The 17,955-nt window shown below is 38.3% G+C and overlaps 2 protein-coding genes across 2 annotated transcripts; both read left to right on the top strand.

Moving 5' to 3' along the window:
- The first annotated feature begins 2,146 nt into the window (after nt 1-2,146).
- LOC117293269 lies at nt 2,147-3,621 on the top strand. The gene is made up of 2 exons (XM_033775500.1): nt 2,147-2,218; nt 2,750-3,621. Exons 1-2 carry the CDS (start codon nt 2,165-2,167, stop codon nt 3,116-3,118), a joined length of 423 nt encoding a protein of 140 aa, XP_033631391.1. The 5' UTR covers nt 2,147-2,164; the 3' UTR covers nt 3,119-3,621.
- Nucleotides 3,622-13,214: 9,593 nt separating this feature from the next.
- LOC117293268 (thioredoxin domain-containing protein 9-like) lies at nt 13,215-17,847 on the top strand. The gene is made up of 3 exons (XM_033775499.1): nt 13,215-13,422; nt 14,139-14,629; nt 15,133-17,847. The coding sequence occupies exons 2-3, from the start codon at nt 14,178-14,180 to the stop codon at nt 15,338-15,340; spliced, it is 660 nt and encodes a 219-aa protein (XP_033631390.1). The 5' UTR covers nt 13,215-13,422; nt 14,139-14,177; the 3' UTR covers nt 15,341-17,847.
- Nucleotides 17,848-17,955: the final 108 nt, after the last annotated feature.

The raw sequence follows: 17,955 nt of genomic DNA, 5'->3' as shown, positions 1-17,955 counted from the left end.
TTAGTGTTTCCATGCAAGACAGTGCGATACACATACACAGGAGGTCCTTCACATTTGCACTTCATTTGGACAATAAATGCCACAGATTCAGATACAAAGATTCAGCAAGCTAATGACGACAACAAAGTGAAGCTAAACAAAGAGCTGCCTATCTTCCACAGCCGTGCCATGCGACGTGACTTCATAGCAAGTTTTGGTCAAGTAACTGGAACAAAAGTTGGACCGTTACGAGAAGCCTATCGTCGTCTGACAGGAGATTGTTCTTCAGCGAGTTGCTTATCTGAAGCTGAGGTTGATGATAGGATCCGTCAGATACTGGATAATGAAGACCCGGATTTAATTTGGGACTTGAGACTCAACTCTGGCCGTCCACAACAGTACAATGAATTTTTAGTAAAATGTCAGGAGTATGTAGCAAGTAAGCTGGAGACAGCAGTCGATGAGAGACGACACGACCCTGTGGATGAAGATGGGCAAGCAGTTACTCATCTGGCAATGGCCATCAGCACTAGAGATCTACATGAACAAGTGGCTGCAGAATGTGATGAGGGGATTGCAACACCATCTGTACAATGGCTTCGTTTACAGTTCTGGCCAAGTAAGACATCAGCAGCAGCCATGAAAAATACTGGTAGGGTGAAAGTAAAGATGATGGTTGCAGCCCGACAACACAGGAAACATCATGCAGATGTCTACTATGCCTCGGCAGTTTTTCGCTACCAGAAAGAATTTGCAGTCAAGTTCCGCAACATCACGAGCTTTGTTTGTCAAGACGACAAGCACACTGTGAAGGTTGGGGAACCGAACTTTCCTGTTGCAGCTGTTGAACGGGGCAAACAAGTAGTGGTTGGCATGAAGCAGATGATGACCGTTGCAGATCACGATTTTACCAGATTTTCGTTGAGTCCTTCTGTGAGCTTTAATGTCAACATTCCAGAGGACATTGAAGGCTCATTCTACACTGGTCAAGTCCATGTCGGCCTGAAGGAAAACTGCTTCGAGCCATCATCTGCAGCTCGGCATGCTTGTGAGCTCAACAAGTTACTGTCAAAAGACAATCCTGTGGAATGCCATTACCACGATGGTGGTCCTGATCATAACATCCGCTTTGCTAGAACACAGTTAGCCCAGGTTGCGTACTTCTTGGAGCGAAACTTAGACATGTTGATCTCAGTGCAGACGCCTCCACACCACAGCTGGAAAAATCCAGCAGAACGAGTGATGTCAAACTTGATTTGGGATTACAAGGTGTTGGTGTCATGAGAACTGAAATGGCCACGATGGAGCATAAAATTAAGTCTGCTAATAACATGAAGGCAATCCGAGAAATGTCAAAGAAGGAGCCAACTCTCAAAGCAGAAGTTATGGAATGCATCAAGCCCACCAAGTTACTTCTTGGCAATGTGTTTTCAAGGCTTCAGCTGAAGGGACAGAAATTTAAAGTGTTTTCAGCAGCATCAAAAGAGGAAATGGTGGAGTTTGTATCCCAGTTAAAGAAAATAGACGAGGAGTTTGATTCTGACATCCTGCTGGACTCATCTCGTCCTTGTAAGCTGACAGAGCAGATGAAAGAGTTCATGAAGAAGCATTGTTTATGTGGGCAATATCAATTCAGCATAAACAAATGTGGAGCACAAGATTGCGTATGTGGTCTGCCTAGAACCTCTCCAGATACTTTTGTGAAGCTTCACCATCTCCCTTTCCCTGTCCCACAGCAGGAGAAATACAAACACTTTGAGGTGAGGCCTTAACCAAATTGAGTAACCTTTTGAGAAGTGTACGTGAATACCACATTATATTCATTAAAATTCACCTGTTTGACCAATCAACCTGATGGTACAACATAAAGTTTACCAGCAAGAATCTCCTTTGCTCCTGTAAAACTCTTACCTCACCACATTTAAATGATAAGTACATTGTCCCAATCAAATACAATTTTAGACTTTTCACATTTTTGATCGAGAAATTCTTGAAGCGATCTTACATGCAATGGTTTACTGCACTGTGATTTGCCTTTAAAATGGAATCTTTGAATAAAAAAATTAGTTGTTTACAACACCCTAACAATTTTTGTATTTACAAACAGGATTTGTATGGTAAGGAAGAGATTGGTCTGGAGACGCACATACCATCCAAGTTGCAACAGGCTGCCCAACACCACAGGATGCCTTTCTCCCCCTCGTCGCAGAAGTCAAAGAATGTAAAGATGGTCGTACAGGTAGGCCTTTGAGTTACATTTAATTGTAACACTTTGTAAACCGTGTTCGTAAATACAGGTGATGGTAGACCTATTTCTTTGTATTTTTTTTAAATATTTTTTGTTAACTATGCTTCGTGATTGAATTGGACGTGTCAAGTTCAAAAAGAGATTTTTTTTCCCAGTTATTATGTTGTCATTCCTAATATTGAGATGATTCAAAATACACTTTTCAGCTGACATGACATTTACAATGTAGAATTTTTCACAGAGCAAATAATGGATTTAACCCTTTTTTTGAAAATTGGCCCTTTCATTGTGTCTGAACTTTCATATAAAAAATATACAGGTTTAATCAAAATGATTGATGGGAACTTGGGGAGGCTTGGATGGAATAGTATGTCAATAAGAAATGTTGCATTGGAAGAGTAAGAGTTCCTTCAAGAAATGCAAGAAAATAATGGCACCAATCCTTTTAATATAGCTGGAATAACATTTAAGATTAACAAATATGGAATGTTCATTTTATGTTTGACAATTTTATTTTCCCAGTGTGGAGAATGCCTCAAGTGGAGAGTGTGCTATGCAGCACGAGTTCTAAAACCTGAGCAAAGGCGGCAACTAGAGCGGGAACTGGAATTGTTGGCCTTCTCTTGTGGCACATGCTTTCAAGATGTTTCTACTGATGGTGATGAAGAGTCTGTCTTCAATGTAGTCTACGTCAACGATAAACTCACCTGTGACTTGCCAATAGAAGCACCATACTATGTTACTTTTGACGACCCTCTGTGCTTTTTTTGTGGAAGTGAACACGATCTTATCACTGGGGATGGGAACTACCCTCTGTGTAATGAGTGTAGAGATGCAGGCAAGAATCCTCACAAGAAGAACACTAGGGCCTTTAATCCTCGACCACAGTAGGTCATTTTACTGCATTCCTTCAGCAAGGAAAGAACCAAGTGTTGTATGATCTTTTAACACTTAAAGTTTTACTTTTCAAATCTGGTTCACAATGTTTGGAATATTAAAAAAAGAGCACAGAACACAGATTGGAACCTCAAGTTCAATTTAGTTCTATTTTTAACGTTAAATTGATTTTTGCCTGCATCTCCACAGTTTTAAGAAATAGATTACTTTTTATCCGAAAGCATACTTGGTGGTAGTAAGCATCCAGCAAAATTATTTTGTCTATTTCCCCTGTTGATAAAAAACACTAACAAATTATGTACATAATGTAGAAAACTTTGAATCTCCAAAATTGCCTGCAGGCGTTTTTGAGAAATTTCCATGGTGTCCGTTGGAATGCTGCCCTCAATACAGCCAGAGATGAGGTTGGTACCCACTGTCAGCTCGTTGAACGTGGATGCATTTGATGGAAAAACCGTGACAGTTTTTCGCAGTTTACTCAATAAGTAGGCACTGCATTTTTCAACTCAAACTTTCACTCATGAGTTTTATTTGATGCATCTTTCTTGATAATCTTGCCTTTTAATTTGCAATTACGTTGACAAAAAACAAATAAAACCACTGTAAACGTGTTCAATGTCTTGTCCAACATGTTTCTTTTATGAATTTTGTGTTTGAACAGTAGAAAAACAATGTATATTTGAAATTTTTAAAAGAATGGCGGCCATCTTGAAAATAAAAAATAAAAAATAAAAAGCCCCTCCTCCTTCCTTTTTTTTAGAAACCCGGACGCTAAACATGTTTTTTTTTTTACTCGGCCTTAGATGTATCTCCTTTAATTTTCTAGTTATGGTCACCTAAAACAGGCACTTTAATCAGCCAAAAATGTTTTTGTGATTTTTGGGGTCACCCTGTGCCCACATGAGGGGTCAAATAAATCCTATATTCCCTAGGTATTATCTATGGGTGCATGTTTATACCCATAAGCAATTATAAGCTCACCAATGCAATAATTTAGAAATAGCATGGGCCCAAAGTTGGTTCCAGCCAGAAAAAGGTCAAAAAGACCCCGCCCGTCTTGACCCCGGTTGACCCCGCGATCAATTAAAATGTTTTTTTAAATTGATACCAGTTAAACATATATATTATATCTACTTATACACCAATTTTCAGCTTTGGCACTCAACTCCTTCATGGTGTGGTGGCAATTTGAATGTTATATGTTTTTGGCACATTTTAATGTAATATCATACAGTGTACATGTACATGTACATTCATAAACACATACAATACATGGTAATATATGTTTGAAGCTTGTGTAACTTATTTTTTCTGGCTAGCAAAAAGTAACATTAACGCATTGGCATCTGTGGTGTCTGCGTGATACACAAGTACATATTTTGTTTGAGAAATGAGTGTTTGCATGTGATACACATTAGAGAAGTATTGTTCTAAAAAAGTAGTGTATGGAAAGTAATACCAGCGTTTAATATGCAAATGAGGTGACCATGTGATTGGAAAGTTTAACCAGCATAAACATAGCATGGAGGAAACAAAGGGGACTGGGGTTGGGTTAAAACCAGAGAAGAATATGACAGATAGTTAGTGTTAAGTACTGGCAGATTTAATTTGTATTGTGTGGTTTGATCCATGTTTCAAGTGAAACTACACACGGTACACTGGGGTATGGTTCCATACTGGGGTATGGTTCCAATATTTTGTGTGTTATGGGAGAATTTTGCAGCACTTCGTGGTACCTGCCTTAAATTATTTATTGCAGTTAAAAACATGCATCATCAACCCATTTCTAAAAACAATAACACAAACAAACTTACTTTTTTGCTAGCCAGAAAAAAATAAGTTACACAAGCTTCAAACATATTTTACCATGTATTGTACATGTGTACATGAATGTACATGTACATGTATACTGTATGATATTACATTAAAATGTGCCAAAAACATATAATATTCAAATTGCCACCACACCATGAAGGAGTTGAGTGCCAAAGCTGAAAATTGGTGTATAAGTAGATATAATATATATGTTTAACTGGTATCAATTTCAAAAAACATTTCAATTGATCGCGGGGTCAACCGGGGTCAAGACGGGCGGGGTCTTTTTGACCTTTTTCTGGCTGGAACCAACTTTGGGCCCATGCTATTTCTAAATTATTGCATTGGTGAGCTTATAATTGCTTATGGGTATAAACATGCACCCATAGATAATACCTAGGGAATATAGGATTTATTTGACCCCTCATGTGGGCACAGGGTGACCCCAAAAATCACAAAAAACATTTTCGGCTGATTAAAGTGCCTACTTTGGGTGACCATAACTAGAAAATTAAAGGAAATACATTTAAATTGAGTGCAGATTCATGAAATTTGGCAAAAAGTAAGATGGAATACTGAATTTGAGCTCTCTACCTGGTACAAAAACTACATTATGAGCTTTCAAAGTCGGAAATTATCACAAAAATCACTTTTCGCGTCTCGCGCGAGCACAAAATGGCCGCCTTGGCCAAATTTCAAACGGTCATATCTCGAAAACGACATGGAATATGACTTAGCTTTTTTGTATGTGTTCATTTTTGCAACATGCAATCATTCTGATGAAGTTTCATCAAAATCTGAGAGGGTCACCTGGGGACCACTGGTTGATTTGACACGGAATGACCCAAGTACATGTAGGGGCATTGCTTGGCAACCAGACCATTGCTGTGCACTAGTGGGTCGTGTGCAGGCGGCAGCGAATAAACCCAAAGAAACCACACGTCCAGACACGTCACTATTTTTGGCAATATGTCTGCTGCCACCATCGGTGAAAGGTGCTCGTGTTTGGGGAAGCCCTTATGTTGCGAATTTTGTTTTTTTCTCAAATACAAGATGAGTGTAAAAATCTAGGAATAAGGTAAGGTACTAAAATACAGATCTTTTAAATGTAGATGGCTGAAGGGGGGTATTTTGTATGGTCTTTAAGCACAAATTATTATGCTAACTGGACTCTGGTTACCAGCTAAAATACCATGTCACACGAACAAATTGTGACTGGTTTCCTGCTCATTTCTGCTTAGCCCCTTAGCAGAAAAATTGTTCAGCAATATTTTCTGCTTAAGCAGCTCTCTCTATGAAATTGGGCCCTGGTCTGGTAAGGGTCACTTCTATGGGGAAAATGTACTTTTGTATTGGAACCTTGAAGAGTGAGGGCACCACAACAAAAGCACAGGGCACCATAGCCCTAATTAGGACTCTTCCTCTGTACAAAGATACAGAGTCCTAATTATTAAGGCCCGTTTCTGGGGCGGAAAATTTTCAAAGCTTCATAACTAAAAATCTTACCTGCAACAAGCCATTTATTTCAACAGATTCACATTCCATTGCAGCATATTTCATATCGAATGAAAAAGTGGTGGCACCATACGGAAACTTGTGTGTATAGTGCCAGTGCAACTGCCACAACTTGTGCCAGCACTTATTAAATTTTACCCTCATGATAATTTTCCGCATGTCGCCACCAATTTATCTAGCGTTAACTAACTCCAAAACCACTGAATTGTTTTCTTACCTGAGAAGAAGGGTTACCACATATATGATATGGAAACGTTTCCGTATAAACCTTGTTTTCATCAATTACAACGAGTTAAAGTTCCGTCTCCACCGCTAGCGATAAATCCTTTACTTCAGTGCTTGGTCAGCCTTTAATATGAATTGGCGCGAAATTGCTATTTGTAAATGAACGTTGAGGGAGACAAACAAGTAAGTCGGTCGTCGAAGAATTAAGTCTTGTCGGTCCTACTAAAAGCCGACAACTCGCCGACAACGCCGACAACAAGTCCAGAGCGCCGACAACTCGCCGCCAACAAGTTTTAATTACCTCAAAAATGGCCAATAAACCATAGATGTATTAGAACTATATGTGTTCTGTAATATAAACATAAAGTTAATGGAAAAACTTCACAAAAAGTGTGAATTTTTAACCAGAAAAAAACTTCACTTGCACGAAAAGCGGTCGGACGCCATCTTGGCTTAAAAACCGTGTTTGGACCAGACCATTATGATACGGGTAGATTTAGCACTTGCAACAACAGAGAGCGGGCTTCATGTGAAGACCTTCACTGCAGTGTGCACAGTGCATGACGCCCGCCCTCTATTGCTAAGTCTGACTCACCCGCATCATAATGGACTGGTCCGAACACGATTTTAAGCCAAGATGGCGTCCGACCGTTTTCCGTGAACGTTCAGTTTTTTTTCTGGTTAAAAATTCACACTTTTCGTGAATTTTTTTCCATTAAATTTATGTTTATATTACAGGACACATATAGTTCTAATACATCTATGGTATATTGGCAATTTTCGAGGTAATTAAAACTTGTTGGCGGCGAGTTGTCGGCGCTCTGGACTTGTTGTCGGCGTTGTCGGCGAGTTGTCGGCTTTTAGTAGGACCCAGTCTTGTCGGTCAGTACAGTCTACCCGCAGGAGTACACTAATCTCCTTTGTTATTTATCTGCAGGGATATGCATCGTTTTTTTCATGCGTGACCTCTATCATGTGTATACTAATTAGTCAAAAGGGCTTGTGGAATTCGGTCATTTTCAGCCTTTTCTGAAAAGTCTCAACCAAAATGTTTAAATGTACCAGTAAATTGAAACGAAGAGCATATCTGTCGTCATGTATAAAAAAAAGCGGTTCAACTCAAACGCAACAAGATATTTGTTCATACAACACGACAGATATGCTTTCCATTTCAGTGTACTTCTACATTATTTATGTCAATACTTTTCAGATAAGGCCGAAAAAGACTGAATTTCAGAAGCCCTTTGGACTAATTAGTATTCAAACCGAGGTCACGCATGAAAAATCACGCCAACTCGCGCAGAAAAATCACAAAGGAGACTTATTAATGTACTGCGGGTAGACTGCGGTGCCTCTTTGCTTCTGTTGGTTTGACCCCGGCCCAATTTCTTGAAGCAGCTGATAAGCACAAAAAGTAGCCAAGCACAAACAAATAAGCTTACTAGACAAGGTTACCAGCTAAAATTGTATGCCAAAGACGTGTACAATTTGTGACAAGTACTGACCCTGTTCAGTTTTGCTAAGCAGTAAATTTTGAAGCAATATTATTTTCTGCTGACTCAGCTCTATGAATAAGCATATCATAAATAAAATCTTTGACATTGTATTTATTCATCATTATTGATTAAAACTTCATCAAATCCATGGCCACAATTAATTCAAAAGCAAATAAAAAATGGTGTATTATGGTTTGTCATGGATTTGATACTGTGTAGACTGCAGGTATACCTTCAGGAATGCTGGTCATCATCTCGCCACCCAGCAAGCTCGCCACCGCCCCCTACAAAGTCTCCCCCTAACCGGCTCATCGCACGGGTCGTTACAAAGTTGCCCCCTGACAATGTCGCCCCAAACAATGTCGCCCCCTGGCAAAGTCTCCCCAGAAAATAAGTAAGGATTCTTGCGGTAGTACAATGTGTATTCAATTAATATTGTATTGGAAAGAATATAAAGTAGAGCCTACTGACAATGTCGCCCCCGGCCAATGTCGCCCCCGGCCAATGTCGCCCCCTTACGAAGTCGCCCCCAGAAAATAATTAACTGTTTCTATGGTGGATACTTTGTGGAAATTAAATATTCTTTCGGTAATGGCTTAATTATTGTATTGGAAAGAATATAAGTTAAAGTCTGCTTGAGGAAAAAAGTCATCAATAATAATAAACTCCATGCACAAAGTTCAAATTTTTGGTAAATGATTTTATTAACGTCGCTCAATTTAAATTTTAACACCAAACAAATACTTAATCTGTTTTGGTTTTTTAACAAATAATATTAATAGGCTAAATAGCAATTACTGAATTACAGATGTAACATTTTACAACAAATCGTAGACTAACTGTTTCTATAGTGGATACTTGGTGGAAAGCTTAATAATGAGTTTCTAAGTGCAAAACTAAAATAACAATGTGAATGATTTTTTGACATTATCTCAGAAGTTAATAATAATCACCGTTTAAAAAAGACATCTTTCTAAAGCATAATTCAGGTGAACTGAAACAAAATGTTAGAAAATGAACTTTCCTTTGCAGTTTGTGTAAGAAAATTTCTACTATTTATTATAGGGGAATTTTACTTGTATCTTATCATACCTCTTTTTTAAATATAATGATAGCCCAAACATATTTTTATGGTTCTTAATTTTTATGAAATATTTCTCATTATAAGTATTGCTTTACTTGATTGGCTTCGCCTCGGATTCCATTTCCCCCCTCGGGTGTACAAAACGCCAGGACCCGTCACAGCTTGCAACAACTGTATAATGTACCCAATTCAATTAGAAGGTCAGGCTCAGTACACAAATCAAAATTTGTCTTTGTAAAAATTCATCACATCTCAATTTTCAACAATAATATTATTTATTAAAACCTTTAAGAAACACATTGCTTTTATATTTGGCTCTTTGGACTGTGAAGTGTTTGTGGACATAAATCTAATTGGGAAACATGTTTTAAAATTATCATTCACACTATTTGCCTCAAAACTGCAAAGTTTTCCATTTACTTTGTGAACTAAAATGTCTGCTAATTTGAGGAGTCCAGAATAATCTTCAACAAAATGGCAGACTGTACTGTTAGCTCAAGAAAGGTATAACAAGAAAACCAAACAATTTTAAGGTATATTTATGTGTGGGTCATTTTTTTTCAAAAATCGAAAAATCTTTCCAACCATGTAGGCCTATTCTTTCCATAGCAAGAACTTCCTATAGCACAAAACACCAAACCCAAATGCAACATGTCCCTTTAAGCATGTGAGGTAATTCAACATTAAAAAGTCAGGCTCAGTACTTATTATCAAACCTTGTTGAAAATTCATCACATCTCAAATTTCGATCACATTGTCATCAAAACCTTCTCCAAGAGAAACATTGCTGTTAGATTTAACGCTTTGGACTATGACATTATTTGTTACATGTACATGGGCAATTATATCCACACTAATGGGCAAAAACGTGCGACATGGAAAGGGAATGTTGGATAGTCACAAAATTAAGTTTGTTGTCATGTATTTTGGTCTGTGTACATTCAGAAGCAGATGAGGATTGTGGTTAACAAAAAAAGATGCCTGTCTTACAAAGTTATCCCTTTGGTCCATTAGTGTGGAATTGCCCACATGTATGATATGAATATGGGCCCAGTTAAATAAAGCATAAAAGCAAAACAACTTGCTCAGCACAGAAAAGTATTGCTTAACAGAAACAGGTTTCCACCCAAAATAACATAGCAAATAAATTTGTCAAGAGGTGTTTTCTGCATGCCTAACAGCTTTATGAAATAGGGCCTTGGTTGGAAACATGTTTTGGAAGTAGTGTATAATTATCAACACTAAAAGGTGCGTCAAATCTGTGTGGTTTTCCTTATACTTTGTGTTTTGTGGAGTCAAAAATTCTTTTTACTTTGTAAACTAAAATAGTCCGCCATTTTTAGGAGTCCATAATTTGCTTCAACAGAATGACAGACTATGTTACTTAAAGAGAGTATAAAAAGAAAACCAAACAATTTCCAGGTACATGTTTATCTGTGTGGATCATTTATTTATTTATTTTAAAACATATTTTCAACCATATCCATTTCACAGCAAGCACTTTCTAAAGCCCAAAACAGTAACACCCAACTCGAAAGCGACGTGTCCCCTTTAGGCATGGGGGATAATTCAACAATAAAAAGTCGAACTCAGTACTTTTTATCAAACCTTGTTGAAAATTCATCACATCTCAACTTTCAACAATTTCAATCACATAGTCATCAAAACCTTCTTCAAGAGACACATTGCTTTTAGATTTGTGTGTAATTATCAACACCAAGGTGCCTCAAAACTGTGTGGTTTTCCTTTTACTTTGTGTTTTGTGGAGTCAAAATTTCCATAATACTTATACTGTGCACTAAAATAGTCTGCCATTTTGAGGAGTCATGAATTTGCTTCAACAAAAATGGCAGGTTGTGTTATAGTTCAAGAGGGTTACAAGAAAATACAAACGATTTCCAGGTATATTTTTGTGGAAAATTATTTTCTAATTTCAATCATATTGTCAGCAATTTCAAAAAGCAGCAAAATATGTCTTTTTCGAGAAAACCACGTTTTAAGTTTAGCTAGTTTTGAAACTACTAGTTGGTAGACTATTCAAAATTTAATCTCGGAATTTTTTACCTGTCAGGGAAGAAGTGATCCTAAAAACTGTGAGGTTTTCCAAATACTTTGTGAACTATGATGGTCTGCCATTTTGGGGAGTCAAACTACTGCTTCAACAAAATGGCAGATCATGTTAGTTCAAGACGGCCAAGGAAAACTAAACAATTTCCAGGTGTATTTGTGTGGATCATTATTTTCTAAATTTAAAACATCTTTGGATGACAGTAATTTAAGAGCGGCATATAGGGTAGAGACATGGGCCTTCGGTGATACATGTAGATGTTCATCCATGACTGCACAGAGATTTCTGGCTTTCGTTGAGTGGTTTCACATCACCAACCGTGATGGAAATGACTGGAAGTGGCTGTTGTGAAAATCTTGATGTAAAATGAAGAACCAATGCTTTGCAGCATTAAGCATCATCTTGTTTGCAGTGGCTCTTTGGTGAATGTCCTTGATGCATGCATTGAGTTTCATTAGTACAGTGTTGCAGTCTGGCATAAACATGTGTCCGTGGTCGCCTCATGCTCACATTGTAATGGGGCCGCATTCCTGGAGTCACCCTCCTCATCACCTGTTCTCTTTCAATCTCTCCCAATGTGGAGAAGATGTTATCAAAGTACTGCAAGATAATAAAAAAATCAAAGAAAAACAAATAACTAGTAGAAATAATTATTGGTTACCTCACCTCTGTAGGTAATCGAGACTTTCCACCCCCTCAGCTTTATTATGGAAACATAATGAACTTACTTCTGTTTTGTGTTTAAAAAAAAAGGTATGAGTTCACTCTTAATCGCAAAACCTTGGCCAAGGCTAAGGGTGATAATCTAATACTAATAATTAACCATTCGGACAACCTCTCATTGAGCCAAATACAGTGATGGCAACCTGCTCCATCATTTGTAAATTAAGGACAAAAGGTCTGGAATCCGGAATTACACAATATCCCCCAGAAAGGGAGTTAAAGGTTATCACGAAAGCCAGAGTGACCACACACACCCGTACCCGGCCCCCCGCGTACACATGAATCCCCACACAAGGAATGAACTGGTCCAACGCGAACTTACAGCAAATCGTGGCGGGCTAACCACAATTTATGTGGTTTTTAAACGGCTATTTTCTCATGTTCTCTTCAACAAATCAAAACTTTAATGACACAGATTGAGCTACAGTGCATTATCTTTATAGTGGCACCTTTATTGTGTGAAAAGTTAAGAGAAAGGGGAGTCTAAACTTACGTGTAGTTAAGCGTCGATTTACGTCGTTCATTGTCTGTCGGGTCTGTCGCACATCCGTCTTGCATATAATTATTATTATGTTTGTGTGCACAAAACTACTGACGAATCATAAGCACTGTTTCAAGTTCTATCAGCAAAATGACAGGGGGTGAATATGGACCAATAGCATAAAGCTTTACATAGCCATTTTAGCTGGTGTTTTACCCCCTCTGTAGACTTGATGACAAGTCGTTAGGCGCTGCCTATTTGTATTGTCTGCCGTTTCATGCAACAGTCACAGTGCGATGTTCACAAGCAACAGTTGTACAAAATTAATACGCAGTTTTACATGGTACTAAATATAAATGTACACTGTACATGTAACATGTGTACATCCGTGTATGCGTGTATGTGTGTCACTGACCTATATCAGTATATAGAGATCAGTGATGTGTGTACATGTTTAATATGCGCGAGTGTATTTCCACAACTATTATTACGTCGAAGTACGCATGTGCATGGGAAAATGTATAGTTAACTACGCCCATTTATGTAAATTGCCCACGTTCTTCCTAGGAAAAAAAAATACGCGAACCGCCGAGTTGTCCGAACGGACGAGTTGTCCGACGGACGAGTTGTCTGACATTCGTCTTGTTCTACTGACTTCGATTACCAAAATCACACGTATAGTGTATGAACAGGAGAACCATACTGACCTTAACTAGTTGCAATTTTGCAATGACCTATTTGATTGGTAGTATTGCGTAAAAGGTTCGAAACTGAGCCAATCAAAATCTATGTTAAATCGGAGTGTGTTTCATAGTTACAGTGTTCAGATAAAGACAGTTTGTCACCGGAAAATTGTGTCAACTAACTTCATAAAAATCAAGACAGTCTAGAGTAAGTAAACAGTCTAAAGCAAGATGGTGTTAAAACATGTTGTATTGTGTTCAAGTCTAAATTGATAAATGATTCGTATGTAGTTCATTTGTAGTAAGAACGAATTTCGTAAAAAAATAAAATAGATTAGATTTAGAAAGAGTAAGACCCAACAACCAGAACCAGCCATTTGTTTGTTAGATAGTTGTGTGTTGATGAGCGCACACAGATGATCATTTATCATGACATTTGGCCTTTTTTATTTAAAATAATACAATTTATTTTTGATATGGCAAATTAGCAAATTGGTCCAGCAAACGGAGCGAACCTGCATGACTATTATTATTTATGTATGGGGCTTGAGCAGAGTCGTCCCAACTTGGGACCAATCCTAACTTGAGTTGAGTATTTGTTTCGGGGTGGGTGGTTGCCATATTTTGAATAATCTCATCGTATAATATAACCCTCCCCAATCCGCAATGATCCTTACTGTCTGGAGGATTGTCTCAGCCAACTAGTCTACAACATTATGTTTGGTCTCAGTTACAAGTTGTACTCACACCATCACAGAGCAAGATAACCAATTAAAATCGCAGTGGCGTAAAATGAAAGGATGTCCTGTTTTTGGTCAGGGTTAAGCCATGTGATTGTTAATCATCTGAGCATGTTGAAACATTTGTTGAAACAGTGACGATGCACTTGTAACTGTTCATTTCATTATTTGTACACACCTTCAGACAGGTTTGAGATTGACAAAGTGAGAGAAAGAAATCAAAATGGAGCAAGCCGTGCAGCAACAAATTTTAAAGGCAGCGGAGATTGTCGAAGATCAAGTAGATGCAGAGATTCAGCGTCTTGAAACAATGGACGAAGATGAGTTGGAGATCCTTCGTAGAAAACGTCTTGAAACCATGAAGAAAGATCAACAGCGCCGTCAAGATTGGCTTGCGGTCGGACATGGGTCTTACACCGAGCTACCAGATGAGAAGGCATTCTTTAACGAGTGCAAGAAAAGTGACAGTGTCGTTTGTCATTTCTATCGAGACAGCGCTTTCAGGTGTAAGATTGTGGACAAACATCTGCAAATTTTAGCACCAAAACACATGGAAACACGTTTTCTGAAGATCAATGTTGAGAAGAGCCCATTTCTTGCAGAGAGATTGAAGATTGTTGTGATCCCAACTATTGCTCTGATTAGTGGCGGACAAACCAAGGACTACATTGTGGGGTAAGGGCATGCTTCAGTTTATTTCAGTGCAGTGTTTTTTTCACAAATATTTAATAAATACATAATAAATTGCACATGTAGTAACTTTAGAAACCTTGTTTGGATCTGTGCAACAGCAGCAGTCTTCAAGTGACTAGCAGGCCTGTATGCTTCTTCTTTTTTAAAGGGCAGGGGCACCAAGGCATTTTCTCCTTGCTAAAGGGCGCCCTATGAGGAAATTGTTAAATGATTGTAAGTGGCGCTATCCGCTGTTGGATATCAATAAGTTTCATTTATAAAAAAAAAATAAAAAATCTACTGGAGCATTTCAAGGGCATCAAAGCAATGACCAGGGGGCATGGAGGCAATCGCCTTTGTTGTCTCCGCGAAGTATCAGGCCTTGACTAGTGAGTGTCATTCACTTAAAATAGGAAGGGAATCAAAACAATGTAAACTTTCATTTGGAGTTAAACACTTAATTCCAACCTTTTAATCATTTGCTATGTTTATCAATCTGTCTGCAGTTTTGATGATCTCGGTGGCAAAGACGATTTCAAGACTGAGATGTTAGAGTGGCGTCTAGGCTGTGCCGGGGTCATCAAATACAACGGCAACTTGTCAGAGCCTCCCACAGCTGGTTCCTCGAAAAGCAAGAAATCGCTCTTAGGACCTCAGAAGAAAAAGACGATACGAGGAGGAATGGATGATGATTCAGACTCTGATCTTGAATGAAATTAATCACTTTCTGAAATCCAGACTTCTGAGATGTTTAAGTGGCAGCAGTTTTGCCATTGTACTTGTGTTACACACTCAGATATTTGTGTCAATTAATAATAAATCAAGTCCAGTGAATGATGTCCCTTGTATAGCAGAGCAAAATGTAGCAGTTGCTACAAACAATTCATCATTTGCTACTCACCATTACCATTCATTGTGCACAAAATCTGTTCAGTCTCAATATTTATGTAAACTAGCTGAGCAAAGTTATTTCCTAAAGTATGTTATGCTTGTTGGAACGCCTTTAGATCAACAGTAACATTTTTTTAATTCGATTCAATGCAATGATGGCTAGGTACAATTTGCACTTGACAAAAAGCACCTGGGTTATTCAACTAGGTGCACAAGTGGTAATTCCCAACATCTTTATCAATTTTCTGGGGTAGTCCAGTTGACTCTCGCTATTGTTATTAAAAACAGTAAGCTCCTAAATTTCTAGCTACCAGCTGCAAGTATCTGGTTAATAAAAAGTATACTTGTGTAAAGTCGAAGTGCAATCTGTACAAAAACATTCCTGTGTCTTGTTTGAAAGCTTGTAAAAATAGCGTGTACGATGTACTTAACTTCTGGATGGACATTACATGTATACCCTGCGTAGACAAAGCTAAAACTAACTAAAAATTACATTGGTCCAGTTACTTTTGTGATTACCATTGGCATGGAGGGAGACCTCCATGCAATACACCGATCCATTAGGCTCTGCCCATGGCGCATGTGTGAGCAAGAACACGCGAGCCTCTCCAATGCCATTCTGCACAACTTTGCTGCACGCGCCAAGCATATGCGTACGCATGTCAGACCTTATAGTGTCTGACTTTTAGTTGTGCAATGGGTTGTGATTGTCAATACGCAGTGGGGCGGAGCTTAATGGATCCGTCTATTAGTTACAACACAAGTGTGTGTCCATATTAAGGTCTACCAATGTACGGCACCATAAATAATACAATGGCAAATTGTGCATCAAACCTTAGAACAGAATTGACCATTGTACATAGTAATTTGCTTTTGTTTGTTATTGTTTCCATTAGATTTTTTATTTAACCTTAAAAGAAAGTTTTGTTTGTGGAGTGAATGTAAGTGTGAACATTAGGCAATAACAGTATGAGGAGCCATTTGTCAATGAATTATGGAGGTTTGTAAGTTTCTTAAGCATTTCTTGTCTGCTTATCTTAAATTGTTTGGTATTTTTCTTAACTTGCTTAAATTTTTAACCTTTGTAAAGCACCCCAAGACCCTTTTAGAGACCCTGGGTTAAGGGCGCTATATAAAAGCACTTTTAACAATATTTCTTGCTTTTTTAAGACTGCCTTCTCACTCTGTTACTGCCATTAATACATACCTTTAAATAAAAAACAGTACAAATCATAAGAATTTTCAATTTCTCTTTTTTCGATCTTGCTTGATAGGGAGGAGGGGGGGGGGACTTAGCCCCTGAAAACCGCCTGCAAGTGCTCAAATGTTTTTTACAAGTATGGGCTGAGCAGTCACTTTGGGTAAGGCAATCAGTGGTGATTTTCAGCGCTTCCCTTCCAGGGGTTTGTACCCAGAGGTGTCGAAGTGGTGCGCTGTCCGTAGTAACGAAGCATGGCCTGATGTAGACTTGATTTCAAGTCTCAGATCGCGGTTATTCTTCTGCATCTCAGCCACGAAAAATGCCCCCACATATTAGCTATCACTCGCAATCTATACTAGGGCTAAATGATGGAGGTTGATTGCAAGAGGGTGCTGTTTGTAGCGGCTATCAGGACGACTTTAAGCCACGATCAAAGACTTGGAACCAAGTCTAGGCCTGATGATGACTTGTTGAACATGGCATCATCTTTAAACTTCTGAGACTATCCATAAGCGGCCTTGTTACCATGGGCAGCTTTCTGTAAATCACTGAAAATCGCCGCTGATCTTCTAGTCATGCGCGTCACTTGCCAAGTTAAATATTCGCACAACGAATTATTTATATTTTTCATAAAGACTTGGCTATAATAGGCAGGACTGAAAGCACAGAATGGTATTGCTAAGCAGAATCTGGTGCAGCCCAAATTATAAGTTAGTTTAGGTTTGCATGGTTAAAATGAACCCGGTCTATAAATAAAAATAAACAAACATAGGGAGACAATAATCACTTGCATAGTGTTCATTCAGAGTTTTATTATTAAGACTATAGTATGCTTGATCACATGCCTGTACAGTGCAAGAAAATCAAATGATGAAATTGGACATAGTTTAATCAAAATTTGACGTCCAAAGTTTTTAAATAAGCCCAGCTCAAATAGCTTTGTTGAGTTTATTTTGCAAAATTGAATGTTTCTCTATGTTTTACAATAGCAAAAATAGTTGAACAACCTGAGATTCAACCTGAATCATCTTTCTACACTCATCTTTCTACACTCCCTTGAAAAGGCATTTGAAGTAAAAAAAAAAAAATTTTCTGTGGACTGGAAAACCAATTATGGTTTCCATTACTCCAGAGAACATAAGAATTGAGTGCTAATATATGACAAAAACTCCATCTTCCAGCCTATCAGGGCCCAATTCCATGGCTTTGCTTATTGTCGAATTCTGCACTCACAATC

This window comes from Asterias rubens, chromosome 8 (assembly GCF_902459465.1).
Source record: "Asterias rubens chromosome 8, eAstRub1.3, whole genome shotgun sequence".
In the NCBI taxonomy this organism is placed as follows: domain Eukaryota; kingdom Metazoa; phylum Echinodermata; class Asteroidea; order Forcipulatida; family Asteriidae; genus Asterias; species Asterias rubens.
This window is presented reverse-complemented; position numbering and strand designations above follow the sequence as displayed.

Bases quoted from the DNA above. Each gene is read 5' to 3' on its own strand.
- LOC117293268 (XM_033775499.1), top strand. From the start codon at position 14,178: ATGGAGCAAGCCGTGCAGCAACAAATTTTAAAGGCAGCGGAGATTGTC. The intron at 14,630-15,132 runs GTAAGGGCATGC...ATCTGTCTGCAG, and splicing joins ACCAAGGACTACATTGTGGG to TTTTGATGATCTCGGTGGCA.
- LOC117293269 (XM_033775500.1), top strand. From the start codon at position 2,165: ATGCCTTTCTCCCCCTCGTCGCAGAAGTCAAAGAATGTAAAGATGGTC. The intron at 2,219-2,749 runs GTAGGCCTTTGA...TTATTTTCCCAG, and splicing joins ATGTAAAGATGGTCGTACAG to TGTGGAGAATGCCTCAAGTG.